The 14,773-nt window shown below is 45.6% G+C and overlaps 2 protein-coding genes across 3 annotated transcripts in view; both read right to left on the minus strand.

Moving 5' to 3' along the window:
• Positions 1-2,841: 2,841 nt before the first annotated feature.
• LOC119278261 (transcription factor ICE1-like) lies at positions 2,842-5,988 on the minus strand. Its single transcript, XM_037559619.1, has 4 exons — positions 5,281-5,988; positions 3,728-3,964; positions 3,439-3,609; positions 2,842-3,261 (listed from the first exon to the last, which is right to left on the minus strand). The coding sequence occupies exons 1-4, from the start codon at positions 5,926-5,928 to the stop codon at positions 3,178-3,180; spliced, it is 1,140 nt and encodes a 379-aa protein (XP_037415516.1). The 5' UTR covers positions 5,929-5,988; the 3' UTR covers positions 2,842-3,177.
• Positions 5,989-10,300: 4,312 nt separating this feature from the next.
• Positions 10,301-14,773, minus strand: part of LOC119278262 (coiled-coil domain-containing protein SCD2-like) — an 8,793-nt gene continuing 4,320 nt past the window's right edge. Inside the window, exons 11-17 of one of the 2 annotated variants that reach the window (XM_037559620.1) lie at positions 13,601-13,720; positions 13,388-13,524; positions 12,165-12,234; positions 11,575-11,616; positions 11,404-11,444; positions 11,192-11,318; positions 10,301-10,846 (exon numbers count right to left, since the gene is read on the minus strand). In XM_037559620.1, the coding sequence (XP_037415517.1) occupies positions 10,737-10,846; positions 11,192-11,318; positions 11,404-11,444; positions 11,575-11,616; positions 12,165-12,234; positions 13,388-13,524; positions 13,601-13,720 (647 nt within the window). In that variant the 3' untranslated portion in view covers positions 10,301-10,736. The remainder of the gene's footprint in view (positions 10,847-11,191; positions 11,319-11,403; positions 11,445-11,574; positions 11,617-12,164; positions 12,235-13,387; positions 13,525-13,600; positions 13,721-14,773) is intronic. The other variant, XM_037559621.1, reaches the window with a different exon arrangement.

Below are 14,773 nucleotides of genomic sequence, written 5' to 3' on the forward strand. Positions count from 1 at the left end.
ATCTATAATACTAAATATATAAAATGTAAAAATATAGTTCATGATGATCTAGTGATAATGATATGGTATTCTAGATATTGATATTTTTTGTCTATAAACTTGGTCAAACTTAGAGAAGTTTGACTTTTTGGAAAAATAATACACCTTATATTGAGGAACGGAGGGAGTATGTACTATTATTTGTTAGTAGTTAGGATGAACTGCATTTGTTTCGTAATTAGGACTGAAACGATGTTTCAATTGTGTGTGGTAAGGTCACCACTAGTAAGAATGGGTGATCACACCTTATGCCGTGCGCAACCAAATACCATGTAGTGCGTCAACATAGTGCAACGCAGGCAACCAAGGCCAAGTGAAAATTGGTTCCCTGATGCAGCCAGCCTACATGCAAGCAACCAAACAATATGGAGATGTTGGGTTTTGGACTATATTGCCTCAGTCAGGCCCAACTAGGACATACATGCAAAGAGGCAAAAAAATGATGCATGCAACCAAACACGCCCTTTGTGTTTTTTATGTGGTCAGGAGAGGTATGCTGACCATTTTTTTATGTGCCTCTTTGATATGGCTATCTACAATGTGATTAAGGAGCAGTTTGGTATTCACTTGCAACGGAAATATTTTCGTAATGATAAGCAAAGGTTGTTTGACCTTCTTAACCATAGCAATGTGGTGCAAAGTGTGGCAGTGATATGTTGGCATATTTGGGACGCCCGAAATGAGACGTGGAATTCGGACTCTATGGTGAACCCTGATGTGATAATCAAGAAGATTCAAGCCTGTGTAGATATGGTTGCTTTGCATTGTTTGAAGCCGAATCATTCACCAAGGTGTGTAGTTCTGAGGCAAGTTGAGAAACAGACTCCACCGCTTATTGGCTTGGTTTGCCTGGATGTTGATGGACCAATCTTCACATCTTCATTGAGTTCGACGACGAGTGTGGTGATGCGGGACCATTTGGGCAGGTGTTTGGTGGGTTGCCGTCAATCCTTCCATGTCAGCACAACCTCGAAAATTACAGAAGCTCTGGCTCTTCATTGGGTCGTCATTCTCGTGTTGGATGAAGATTGCCTCAGGTTGATCAAGAAGGCGAGTGCTCCGGATAGGGATAGCTTGTTCACAAGTCTTGTTGTTGCTGATATCAAACCTTTAGCGAGCAACTTTGTTTCGTTTTCCATTTATTCATGTAAGCCATTGTGCTTTTTATTTTTATTTTTTTGCGAGGAATGTAAGCCATTGTGCTAATAAGGGTATACTCATTTGTTAGCAAAGGGCAAGCGAGCTTGCTGCCTACTCAACCTTCCAATAGTGTATTCCCGGTTGCTTCCAGAATATTGTAATATGTGAATGTTAGACCTCTTCCAATGCAAAGGTGCTTAGATGAGGTGCTAAGTATATTAAATGTCTTAGCAACTCAAGTCCCCAATGCAAAGGTGCTAAGCTTTTGGGTGCTAAGCTTCATGCATTTAATTAGTTTGTAGACTCAGAATTGTGCTTCCACCTATGTACACGTGCTTAGCACCATTTCTTCCTAGGGTCACTATACGGCCTCTTTCCAATGCACAGGTGCTAAGATGGGGTGCTAGGTGCATTAAAAAGTTTAGCAACCAATGTCCCCAATGCATAGATGCTTAGTTTGTTGGTGCTAAGAGCAAGTACAATAAGGTGATGTAGGCGGACTGTAAGACATTAAATATTATATTCTTGCTTACTTGGAAGAGAGAGAAGAGGAGAGAGAAGAGAAGCGGGCTACTAGTTAACAGCCGGCTGCAGCACGTGCTCCTAGGTACTTTGTGAGAGAGTGGGGTGGACCATGTATCAACAAAGTAGTATATATTTATATCTAGCTATTGCATTTGTTGCCTATAAGCTTGACTATATGTGACATGGCAACGTCATATAGCCAGCAGCTGGCTATATTATTAACCATGCTCTAAGCTTCCTTCATTTAATTGTTTAACAAGTAAAGTCTTTCATGCATTGGGCAAACTTCTTTCATTTAAGTGTTTTGCATAAGTCCGCGCACTTGGCATTGGTTCTTTCTGGGGTCACCAAACTCCTCTCTCTCTCCTCTTAACTACCTTGTCACATCAGATTTTTTTGCCTATTGGCATACTTAGCACCTGTACATCATGGAGCACTCTCTCTCTTCTTAACTAGCATGCCACATTAGATTTTTTGCTTAGTTGGCAACCTTAGCACGTGTACAAGGTGAAGCATTGGGAGGGGCCTTATTTTTGTGTTAATGACTTTGGATATTTTTAAAAAAAAAGCCATGCCCAATCTCCTCCTCTTTTCCCTCCGCAACACCAGTCGTCCTATGTGGCAGGACGAACGGTCAAATACCATCACGTTGTGATACTCCGCTGCGGCACTGCTGCACCTGCAAATCTTGCCGTGGCCTGTGGCATATAGAGACGGCAGAATTCAAGAACCGCCCTCTGCCTGCCTGCATGGCTGCATGCATTCAAGTACGTACACACACACACACAATCCTTCCAAATCCTGCATTCACGCATCGCAGAGAAGCAGCCAGTCGCCCAATCCGGCCCCCAACTAATCAACCCCTCATCCATCTCAGGATCGCACATGGGCCTGCAAATGCTACAGAAACAGTTTGCATCGCATAAACCACAAGAGGCCGGAGTTGATTCGAAAAACAGTAACCACAAGCGGCCAGAGAAATCAATTCGGTCCCGCCGCAGCTCGTACGTCTGCAGCGTGCTACGAGCTGCATGCATGCAATCATTGTCCCCCTGACAGGCTGAATCTCTTGGAAATATGCGGGCACGACGAGGACGACGCCATGGCCATGGGGTATGCTATGTTTGCAAAAGGAAATGCACTCGGTTCATATTCTGCCTCATCTCATTTCACCATGGTCCATGGAGGACCGACTGACCGGAGATAGTTCAACGGTAGGAAAAGATAACCATTACATCACACAGGTTCACGACCACAGAGAGAAACAAGATCGACCGAGATCCCGGTCTCATGTCTGCGGGGAGGGAGATGGCGAGCCTCATCCCATGAAGTTTTTCCAAGAAACTGGTAAAAAGGAACGGAACAGCACAAAGTTTTTGTACATCTAGCATCATCCTGACCAGACAGTCAGGAGAGACCTGCCCATGATGATCATCACCGTCCTGGCGGTCTTGTCTCCCGGGGTTCACTCGCCTACATCGCGTTCTGGAGACCGGCGCAGTGCAGGAGCACGGCCTTAATTTCCTCCGGCAGGAGCCCAGGGCCCTCCCTGCATTGCTGGACACCCAGAACAACACAACAGAACAGTAAAGATGGTGAACAGCAGGCAACGGCAGGATTGGATTTGATTTGATCGAAATGCACACTGTCACCGACCGACAGGATCAGCATGCATCGCCGCAGCTGCACAGTGGAGCAGAGGAGAGAGTTTTTGGGCGGGAATTACAAACGAACCTCGGCGCGGAAGACGTCCATGGCGAAGCCGTCGAAGCAGCTGATGACGGCCTGCTCGATGTCGAGGCCGAGGCTGTCCAGCGCCCTCATGGTGGACAGCAGGATGCCCGGCCTGCGCGCGCAGAACATGTGGATGTTCACCGCCTGCCCCTCCCTCATCCTCACCTCAACCTGAACCACGCACACAACCAACCAAGCACAGTTGAGTTCCACTGCTCTGTTCATGCACAATGACACAATGGACAAGGAGCATCAAGCTCCATGGCATGGCAGAAAGAAATGGACTGACCGTCGCCTGCTGGCCGCTGGGGCTAGGGAACGGGGCCGGCGGGCACCGCTCCTCCTTGATGCGGCCGGGGAACGGCTGCAGGGTGGGCGTCGACGGGAGGAAGCTATTGGCTGTCGATGGTCCACCGAGTGCAGCAGAGCTGGGAGCAGACTCCAGCTCGCTGTGAAGATCACTGATCCTCTGCAGGAGCTCCTTCAGGTAGTCAATTGCGTCACCAAGGATTGAAGCCCTGTCCATCTGATGACACAGGAGAAGGAAACAGGTGGTGAGCTGCTGATCGGCAACTACAGATTATTATGCAACAGTGCAAACACTGTTAGAATTAACAGTATTTTTAGACATAATAGCCATGTTCTGTCGATACGCTAGGAAAATTGTTGGATTGCACAGGAAAACAATAGTGGTGATGAGCTGCCGATCAACTACTACAAATTATTACCTCTGTTACAACCATGCAAACACTGTTATATTTAGGAACAGAGGATGTAGCATACAACCATGCAAACACTGTTAGAAAACTTAGAATTATTAACATCTTGACATAATCATGTTCTGCTGATACACTAGGAAAATGGCTAGACTGTAACATGTCATATGCACCATGAGATTTACTTCAGAGAAGATCCTTGTTTACTGTTCAAAACTATCCTGATGATTGTGAAGAAAAGCAAGTTGATTACATGAAACAACTGGAGGAAAATGCACTTTACACGCCAAAACATGCAGAAATTGGACTTTTCCAAGGAAACAAACAAAAGACAGAAACCTCCAACGCTTGAACAACTGTCAATACACAAGGGGGGAAAGGAGCTTTGTGGGTTATCCAGTGAAAGGTGGCTTTCGATGACACCTTGTGCATGGCACTGTTCAGTTTGCACCATTAAGCAAACATCAAAAGAAAAATTCCCCAATAAACCCATTTGGCTGGTGGGTTCAGTACTGAAATTTACCAAGGCAGAACAGTAAGACAAACCTTCAACAAGCTGAGAAGGGATTCATCGTGCTAAATTTCCACGAATTTGTCATGACAAAAAATGTTTTGCAACGCGTGAATTTCACGGAGCCTAGAAATTATTTAGACAATTGAAGGGTTTTATTGCTCCCCGTTTCACGTGAACAAATTCAATAAGAAAATTCCCGCGCTCCGAACGGGGCCAAGAGATTTTGCGGACAATGGAATAGTTTTATCGCTCCCATTTCACGTGAATAAGTTCAATTCCTGCAAGACATAAGAAAATTTCCCGCGCTCGAAACGCAGCTATAGATTTTTCTTTTCAGATAATGTACAAGTTTTATTACTTCCTGGACATGGTACTAGATAAGAACCAGCATGACACTAAGAGTGCCATAGATCTACTACTAAAAATGGGTACTTTTGTGACATAAATTCGTCCCAATTCAAGAATTCATCACCAAAATTCAGCATCAAGTGCAGTAACAATCCATCCTAATATACTCACATCATGAACTAAAACTTGTAAATTGACAATAATATGTATAGGAACAAGTAGATGATTAATTTCCACAGAACTGACGGCGGGAGCATTCCTCACCTTGCTGATCTTGGGCACCACGGAGCGCAGCATGTAGAGGCGGTCGTTGAGCTTCTTCCTGCGCCGGCGCTCCGCCATCAGGTTCTTGGCCGGCATCCCCTTCTTCTTGCCCTTCCCGTTGCCGCCGCCGCCACCTCCCCCCGGCGCGCCGACCACGGCATTCTCCAGCGAGGCCGAGACCCCCAAGGAGGAGGCGTCCACGCTCTGCTGATCCAGCTCGTCCTCGTCGTCCCACCCCATGCCGTCGCCGAACGCCGACAGCGGGGGCGCCAAGAACCCCCCTTTCTGCCCTCCCGGCGCCACCGTCAGCGGCGGCGGGGCCTCAAGAAGGAACGGCGGGGCGTCGACGCTGAAGGGGTTGCCGCCGGACCCGAAGTCGTGGTAGGCCGGGGGCGCGGCGGCGGCGGAGGACGACGACGACGGGAAGGCCGCGTTGTAGTCGAACAGCGCGGCGTGCTCCATGGACATGAGCAGCGACGCCGAGGTCGGCGCGGGCGTGACGCCGCCCCTGGCGCCGCAGGGGAACCCGAACGCCGGGAACCCGGCCGTCGCCATCGCCTCCGACGTGAGGTACCCCCAGTCGCCCCCGCCGGCCCCCACCAGCTCGTCCTCCTTCTCCACCCCCACCGCCGCCGCCGAGTTCTCCATCACGCCCTCCCCTCCCACAGATTCTTGGCAAGTTCGCAAGGTCAGTTACTGCAACTTATCTCTGCAACTCCAGCCCCTCCTTGGGTACTGGGTTCGGGTTGCTACCTTCCCTTCTTATAGGCACGCAGAGGCCAGTGGCAGCGTGTACAGCTAAAATATGTTACATCCGGATGCTTTTGGAAATCATGGCCGTCCGATGCACCGTCGCACGAATCTCAAAGGTACATCCGACCGTCAAGGCAATAGGTGAAAACAACGTCTCGCGATGATCGCGCAACACGAGTATGCCTCCTTAACACATTTCGACGTTTAAAAGAGGTGGAACGTAATTATACGAAACTCGCAAAATTCCTCCTTGTTAAATGCTTTTTGGCGCGAAATTTGAACCATGGTGACTAGGGTCATTGCCCCTCCCCAACTCCGCCACTCCACGGGAAACCTGAGGTGTGGTTTATTTTTAGTTTTGCAAGTATAGCTTCTTCTTTTTTTGCGGAGAAGTATAGTTCTTCTTTTGGAAGAGTGATAAACGGACCATAGCCATGGATATGTTTGTCAGTGGCTAAGGCACACGTATGTATGTGACATGTAAAAGAAGAGGAAGATTCGGCGGACACGAAAAGCATGAGAATTCTGTGTGCCATGCGCCGTGGTTTCTTACATGGAGATGGAGTGCGTGTATGCATCACTTGGGAACAGTAAGCTTTTGTCTTCTTCCACATAAAAAAACATGAGTGTTGTTTTTACGCAACGTTTGCGCCGTCTTGTAGCAAATGGAAGTTGTTGCACCTAATCGAAGGATCAAATAGTGAGTTGGCATGAAGGTTTCCCTGTGTGTGAGCTAAGATGGAAGGACGGGAGGAGATTAAACATCGCAAGTTTTTACAAGAAAGGTTTTGCTGGCAGGGCGACACGTGTGCGGTGCCACGTATGGAGAATGAGCTGGCCTTTTTGTTTCTCATTATCTTTGAAGGGTGTTGTGCAAAAAATGAAATGCTCTCTGTTGGTTTTTCTTGTATTGTTTGCCCACAAGAGAACCTTCAAACAAACAAAAAGAGAGAAGCGTACTGCAAACGAAAGAGATGCTTACTTCAAACCATGAAAAGAAGCAAGAAATGCTTTGCCACTCACTTTGCAAAACTAACTTGTCTCGGCTTTGGCTAAAATGTGTAACAAAATTTGTTTCAATTTTGTGTATGGTACGAAAGTCGGTTAACGAAGCGTATTTATGTGGTGTTCCGGACGTGTAGATAATCATCAACCAACTCGATAGGTATAGTTGAGGCCGGGGGTCATCCTCCTTTTTGAAAAAAAAAACTCAATAGGTATAGTTGTTGCCGCATAACTACGAAAAATGTAGTTCCTAGCCTCCATTCAACATAATCCAACTCTAGCCTTCGTCTAAGTGCCGCTGCAGCCGGATATGACATATTTGCCACAGTTTGGGTTGTTTGCTTGCATTATCTTTATTCACATGATAGTTCAATGGTTGCATGCTTCTCTAAAAAAATGTGGTAAAAAAGGGAGATCATTCTGTTCACGGTTTGAGAATGAGGGAAGGATACATGATTGAATTCCTCCTCAGCCCCTCGAGTGTGTGAGTGAGTGTGTATGTGCACAATGCCAATTACAAGCTCTCCCATGCATCTTGTGACCCTGCCGGAGCTGAGAAAGAGAACATCATCGGATGCAACACAATGGAATGGAATTATTGGAGGGAAAACTCAAAAAGGTTTGCCCTCCCCACCAGGACTCACATGTGTGCAAAGCGAGAGGAAGGGAATTCAATTTTTCTTGTCTTTTGCCGGCCTAATTTGATGTGGACACTATGCGGTCTACTATCATCGGAGAAAGTACGTGTTGCCAAGTTAGTTGTGTGCATCATATCTACAGAGACCACGAGTTTATCTTCCAATATGCCAAACAAATAAAAATCTGATGCGACCTCTTCCTATATGATTGAAGAACTAAATCACAGGCCGACAAGTTGGCATGCTAAAGCAACTCGTTGTTAATTGGTGCTCTGCAACAACTTGTGATATGGTATAATAGAAATTACGAGTTTGACTATTGTAAAACAAATTGTTGGTGTACGATAAGTCACAAGTTGATTGGATATTTATCATGCTTAGGTGGTCATTTTCTAAAGAACGTACGAGACTCCAAATTCGATTAGTTGTTGTGTATGACCAAGTCGCAAGTTGATTGGATTCCTATCGTGAGAAATGTTTAGACACGCCCAAACTGTACCTTTTTGTGATCTGGTGGCTAATAGTATTATTACCTCTTGACAGGTATAGTAGGAGAAGGGTTCATGTAAAAAACTTTATAGGTTAACAAGTCTTCGTTGTAAAAATAAAAGTCTTTGAGGTTTGTATAAACAAAGAAAAAATAGAAGTTAGTAAATAGTACAATGATAAAAAAAAGGAGACTGTTATTTGTGCAGATTACTATCTCCCTTACAAAATATTAGGTGCAGTTTTAACACTAATGTTCATATTTTGGAGTAGTTTCTTTAGCACAAATTAATGTTGTTTAGTTTGGGCTAAATATAGGCAGATTACTATCTCCCTTGCAAAATATTAGGTGCAGTTTTAATACTAATATTCATATTTTTGGACTACTTTCTTTGGAACAGATTAATGTTGTTTTAGTTTGGGCTAAATAATATAGGAACCTCCCTCGGATAGAAGTACAAATGAATGCGCCACTGAATTAGTTAATGCGATTCAGCCGTTGAAGGGGCATGAATGTGATCGCCGCTGTTTAAACTCCCTGTACATCTCAGGTACGTACCGCTGAAAGGTCACTTGCAACTTTGTACAGCTACAGCTAGCAAGATTTGATTAGATCGAAACCATTGATTGGTTTGAGAGGGCCACTTGTAGGTGCCACTTGGAGGAGCAGCTGCATACAAGCAGTAGAAGTGTCGTCCATCGTCTATACCCTGTAGTACGTACTAACATCATTCAGAACTAAATCAACATCTACGCAATGCACATCATCATGATACATACATACATACTCCCTCCGTTCCTAAATGTAAGTCTTTATAGAGATTCCACTATAAATCACATACGGATGTATATAGATGCACTTTACTGTGTAGATTCACTCATTTTGCTCCGTATCTAGTCCATAGTGAAATCTCTACAAAGACTTATATTTAGGAAGGGAGGGAGTAGATGTCATGCCGAGGCCCTTGTGTGCAAGTATACATAACACATAGCAGAAGCAGATAAACATATGTCTTAGCCATATCGACGAGGCATGCATGCGGTGTCATGAACTCATGATCAGTTATTTTGCGTGCGCTCGATCGACGGATGAGAAGTGATGTTTGGTTCGTCATGCATGCAAGCAAGCAAGCAAGCATGCATGTATTTTCCCTGCACGTACGCATGCATACAGTGTACGTACATACTACATGGCTGTACCTAACTGTGGTCTAAGCTATAGTAGAAAGCAGTGGCGAGCGCCAACCGTATGAGACGGCGACGGTACGACAGCGAGGCCCGATCGATCGGTCGATGGATCGCTGGCTGGCTTTAACGTGTAGGCGAGGGAATGAGCGTCCATGGCCACCATGGATGGACGAATGAATGCCCAGGGGCGCGAGGTATGAAAGGGAGTGGAGAATAAATAGGAGGCAGCAAAGGCGAGCGACGGAGAGCGGCAGCGCGTCCCAGGCTTCCCGTGAAGCCCCTAAACCATTCTTGACCCTCCACCCCCCAAAAAGAAGAAGAGATGGATGCGTCTAGCGATCGGTCCATCGACAAGGCGATCAATTCCCAGCTAGCGCGTATGGTGTGGACCGGACCGTCCGTCATCCACGCCAATCGCCGCCGGCCAGCGACGCGCCGCGGGCTCTGCCCTCGGCGCGAGGAAACCGGTGGAGATCCGCCCCGATGCAGCACGCCGCCTAGGAGATTCCGTCGCAGTCGATCGTGGTGTATGCACACACACAGTCGTATCGTATTGTATGTACACAGGGTGGTGGTAATCATGTCGGAGAACACACTCGAGCGAAAACGTACTGGGTTCTGCAACGTGGTGTCCGTGCAGGACGAGTCTGAGTTGGGCTCTGTCTATTCTGGGGGCCTGGAAATCGCAGGGCATGTGACGAGCGAGAGGGACGGGCAGCGAGACAGGAGAGCGGAGGGGAGCTTTCACCTGTCCAACCGTCTCTGCGCTAGTAGTAAACTCCCTCCCAAAGAGTCGCGTTCCCATCCCAACCTCAGACCCTGCATCAACCCCCGCAAAAAAGTCAGCTCACGGTGCATGGAACAAAGATTCGGATTTTCGTGATAAGGCCAGTCTTTACCACACAGATTACAGCAGAAGCTCAGCAGGACAAGTGGAGAACCAACGGTAGTTAACAGGTGGTGCATCTCTTTTTTTCTCTCTGAGTGGGGCGCATACACAAGATGGCTTGCTCTCTGCTCATTCGTTCAGTTCGTGAGACCAGACAGCAGAGAGCGAACATGGAGACGGAGTAATCACAGAAATTCACAATTACCAGGTGAGATGAGGTGAGGTCATCATCGTCTTTGCCAGGACAAAGCCAATTACACATTCCACGGAACTAATGCAACAAGGAGATAAAATCGGCTACACAAACTCGTCGGAATCTGGACACGTCCACTGCTCAACGCTGGAGGACTGAAGCATCGCTGCTGCTTGGAGACCGATGATTCCATGGTATACCAAGGGCCTGAGACCTGCTGGGAACCGGAGCTCCCTGTCTGTCCAAAACTGGGGTGATACACTAGCATAGACAACCGATCATGAACTCATGTCGCGCGCCCTCCCTATTCGTCCTCCATCGCCGCCGAGGCAGCTTCGTCGATGTCTGCACGTGTGCCCTCCCACAGCTGCTGCTCTATGCCCAATTTCCTGAGCTCTGTCAGACCTCGCTCCACTGCAGTGACAAGACACACGTTGTTCAGTAAACACAGGGAATGGGAATTCACGGCATTGTTCCAGTAACCTAGAAAAGTTAGAAAGCGTGCATGAAACCAGGCACAAAACGATTGAAAAATACAAACAGCAGGGAACACTGAAAATGCTTCTGTACAGGAACCTTATCTGGTTTATGCATAAATATGATTACGACAATCTTTTGGATCCCTGCAAGTCATTACTGAAATGGTTTCTAAGAGCAATCTAATTAAATATTGAGATAAACTAGTCGTTTAAGACAGGTATCTGCCAATAGCTAGTCTTTTAACAGTAATACGTAGGTAATAGGGAACAAGCATCATACCATCTATAGCGTCATGAGAATTTGGAGCAACCGCGTTGCGAGCAATCCAAAACTGAAGCCGTTCGTCAGCAATATCTTCCTCGATACCATGAGTTTTGGCTCTTCTCCAGAAGTATATAAGCCATGCCTGCATTTGGTGGTATGGAGTCCATAAAAAAAAGTAATATTTGGAAGAGAAAAAAAATCAACAATTCACATTACTGAAGGCTTACATGCTTGAAGCTAACATCCTCCGCCTCCTCGTTGCTAAGGTCTGCAATATGTCAAATAGTTTCAGTTTAACGGAATTAAAATCAAGTTAAAATGTATACATATAATACAATGTCAAACAGTAAAAGGAAAGTTCAGAAAGATAATCTATAAGAGAATAAAGGAGGTATTACCAAATGCCTCCAAGAATTTAGGTTCGCCAGGTGATTTATAATCTGAAAAGAAATTTTAACTTGCTTAGTAAGAATGCAAGCAAAGACACGTAATTGCATCTGAATTGACTCGTTGGGCAATCATTCCTATGGAAAAAAATAGTGCATGCACCTGCAGATGATACACGACAATCAACACTTTTTTTGTTTCATGTAATGACCACTACCAAATCTGGGCGTTAGTGAAACAGTTATTGGTAGACCATTGAATTAATTATGTGAGGGATTTGTAATGTTACAAATGGATATACCAAATTATAGGACATGCAAATCTCAAACTTTGGCAGGAGACCCTGTTGATTGTTGATAAGGCTTTTCCCTTTAATAAACACACCGTACAAAAGTTTTGCTAATGAACCTTGAAAATAGTGATGTCAGGTCATGTACACTGCCACTACAGCGCAGACTTAAAAGCAGATAAAGAAAGAAGCAAATAAATTGCAGACAGAGGATTACAATTTGTTCAGTAAAGTGAAGCCTAATAATAAGCTGTAGCACCATGTATAGTAAGGAAGCAGTTCTCCATGATTGAAATAATACAAAAAGCAAACCTGATGTGAATTGCCGAACTATGCTAGGTCTCCGGTGTTGACCAAGTGCAACCACAACAGCATCTTCCACCTACATGACAATAACAAAATTGAGAACCACAGTGACTGCTAAGGTTTTTGAGTCAATGAGTCAACGAGTCGCTCAGGGGGGGTGACTCTAGACTAGTCGTGACTAGTCTAGACTCATGGTCGACGAGTCGACATGAGTTAAGCAGTAGGTAGTAGGTACAATAAAACTACCATACAGAAGCACTATCCTGTATCATCTCTTTTCCTTTTGCTCTGATCTGCTCTAGACCTCTAGTGCTTCTGCTTGGTAGCTTAGGGGAGGAGGGGAAGAGCAGACCAGCAGCAGCAACAACCAGGGGAGGAGGGAGGAGCAGACTAGCAGCAGCAGCAACCAGGGGAGGAGCAGATCCACAGCAGCAACAAGGGGAGGAGGGGAGGAGCAGCAAGCCAGCAACCATGGGGGGCTGCGGCTGCCAAGGAGAGGGTTGGGTCGGAGGGGAGGGGGAACTGCTTCAGTCTAGGTTTCCAGGGGGGGATGGGCAAGCAAATACAGTAAAAGAAACATATGACAGGTGGGCCCCAAAAAAATTGACTCGTTCGACCCAGAAAACACGACTAGTCGAGACTAGTCGTTTGAGTCGCTCGACTCATCCCATGAGTCGAGTCGCCAGGCTGAGTCGACCCTGCCAGTGCGACTCATCGACTAGTGGACGACTAGTCGCGAGTAGTCGAGCAACTCGAAATCAGAGTGCTAAGCCAAGCCAGTGAGCAGTTGCAGAAAGAAGAGGAACTGTATGGTAATAGAAGAGCAAAACTGCACATATGGCCTGTTTCGTTTGTACAATAGTTGAAAGAATCCCCATACAAATGATACTTTTGAGCCCCACTGTTGCATTAGAATTCCCATCGATCCCTTCCTACTTTTGGCACAAGGAAAACTCTGCCAACAAACTAGATTATGTTTCCACCTAAGCATTCCATTGTGCTAAATCAGGAGAGGCCAAGGTAAACTTTGCAGAAGAGTAGAGGAGCTATTAACTGCCTAGCAAGCATAAATAATTTGCCCAATAATGTGCAAGCCAGCTAATGCCCCACGAATTTTGCTGCAGAAGCTTGTTCCTGCATTTTATTGCAAGTGTACATCTGCAGTTTTGCAATTGAGAAATCTAGAAAATAGCAGTTAACATAAGCTGGTGAAAAGGGCAGACGAATACCTTCAAAGATGAAAGCTCCCTAAGTCCCATTTCAACTGAGAGCATGCTCTCAATGTTGCCTTCTCCCATTACGTCACTCATTTCTCGCACAAGCCTATTTCTCCTCTGAGCATCATCCTCACCTGCTTGAATGAATTCTAAGAATAGTTCATTGGAGTGTGCATGGAATAAACTGGGATCTACAACTTATAGAATATAAAAATGCAGACTTACCTTGCTTACGAGGCTCCTCCTTAATAGCCTTTTGACCAGCAGAGAGAACAACCTCAAGAGGAAGAGGGGCTAAAGATGACCAATGTTCATGCTTTGACACCGCGATCTCGGGATAAACTCCTTCAAGTTTATTAGGAGGCCATCAGATAACCAAAAACAGGATAGGAATAGAAGTACATGCAAAAATTAGCCTTGCTTGCTCGTGTGAACTAGACTTGAGCATTTTCCAGGCAGAGCCTTTGCCAGGTCCTGTTCCTTTTGGTCTCCTAATCTAGGCACAGACCCAGCCCTACACGTAGTTGGGCTGGCCTGGACGGGTTGGCAATTGGCCGGTTAGCTCCACTGGTCTAAGCCTGAACCAGCCCCAACTTTGGGGTGAGGCTGAGCCAAATGTGCCTACTCTACTGACACCACAGATTATTAGTATCCACTATGACCACTTTTGCACTTAAAAAAACAGATAGCACAAAATTGCAATGTCTTTACAACTAATTAGCTCTCATTTGATCCTACCACAGTCCACATCACACTTGATCTTTTGTCAGCCATAGAGCAAAGTGCAAAACAGTCCCTAGGACATCAGGCCAGCCTAACAAAGCTAAAACATCAACCATACAGTCAAAATACCTGCTAAATATCCATGGAAGCTAGCTATCTAAGGAAGCATCCCATCCATGTAAAATTGCCTGTATAATCCTCTTCGGCGCCCTTCCTGCTGGTGCTTAGCTTATTCTACTTTCCCTTATTTTATTCTGTAACAGGGTGATATCCTATACATTCCTACTGTTTTCAAGACTTTGTTTTGTACTCCCTCCGTCCGGAAATACTTGTCATTGAAATGGATGTATCTAGATGTATTTTAGTTCTAGATACATCCATTTTCATCCATTTTGATGACAAGTAATTCCGGACGGAGGGAGTAGTCTATGGCTCATGACAATCATGTTTGGTTGAGCTGCTTGTAGATACGTGAGGGCGTTTGGGTAGCTGTTCTTTTTCTCATCAGTTGCAGAGAGGGATATTGTTGTGTTCCAAAATATACGAGATAAGATGTGAGAGCAAAACCATTGGATATAAATTTATCCATCTTTAATAAAATTTACCGAACATAGTAATTGACTTTTCACAATTCCTTGATAGTTATAAAATACGCGCATTTTAGCTTAGACGCCC

Source organism: Triticum dicoccoides, chromosome 3B (genome assembly GCF_002162155.2).
Source record: "Triticum dicoccoides isolate Atlit2015 ecotype Zavitan chromosome 3B, WEW_v2.0, whole genome shotgun sequence".
Taxonomy (NCBI): Eukaryota; Viridiplantae; Streptophyta; class Magnoliopsida; order Poales; family Poaceae; genus Triticum; species Triticum dicoccoides.

Coding starts and splice junctions, on each gene's coding strand:
- LOC119278261 (XM_037559619.1), bottom strand. CDS start 5,928: ATGGAGAACTCGGCGGCGGCGGTGGGGGTGGAGAAGGAGGACGAGCTG. Junction 3,965..5,280: donor TGGTGCCCAAGATCAGCAAG/GTGAGGAATGCT, acceptor CTGTGTCATCAG/ATGGACAGGGCTTCAATCCT. Junction 3,262..3,438: donor TGGACGTCTTCCGCGCCGAG/GTTCGTTTGTAA, acceptor CTGGGTGTCCAG/CAATGCAGGGAGGGCCCTGG.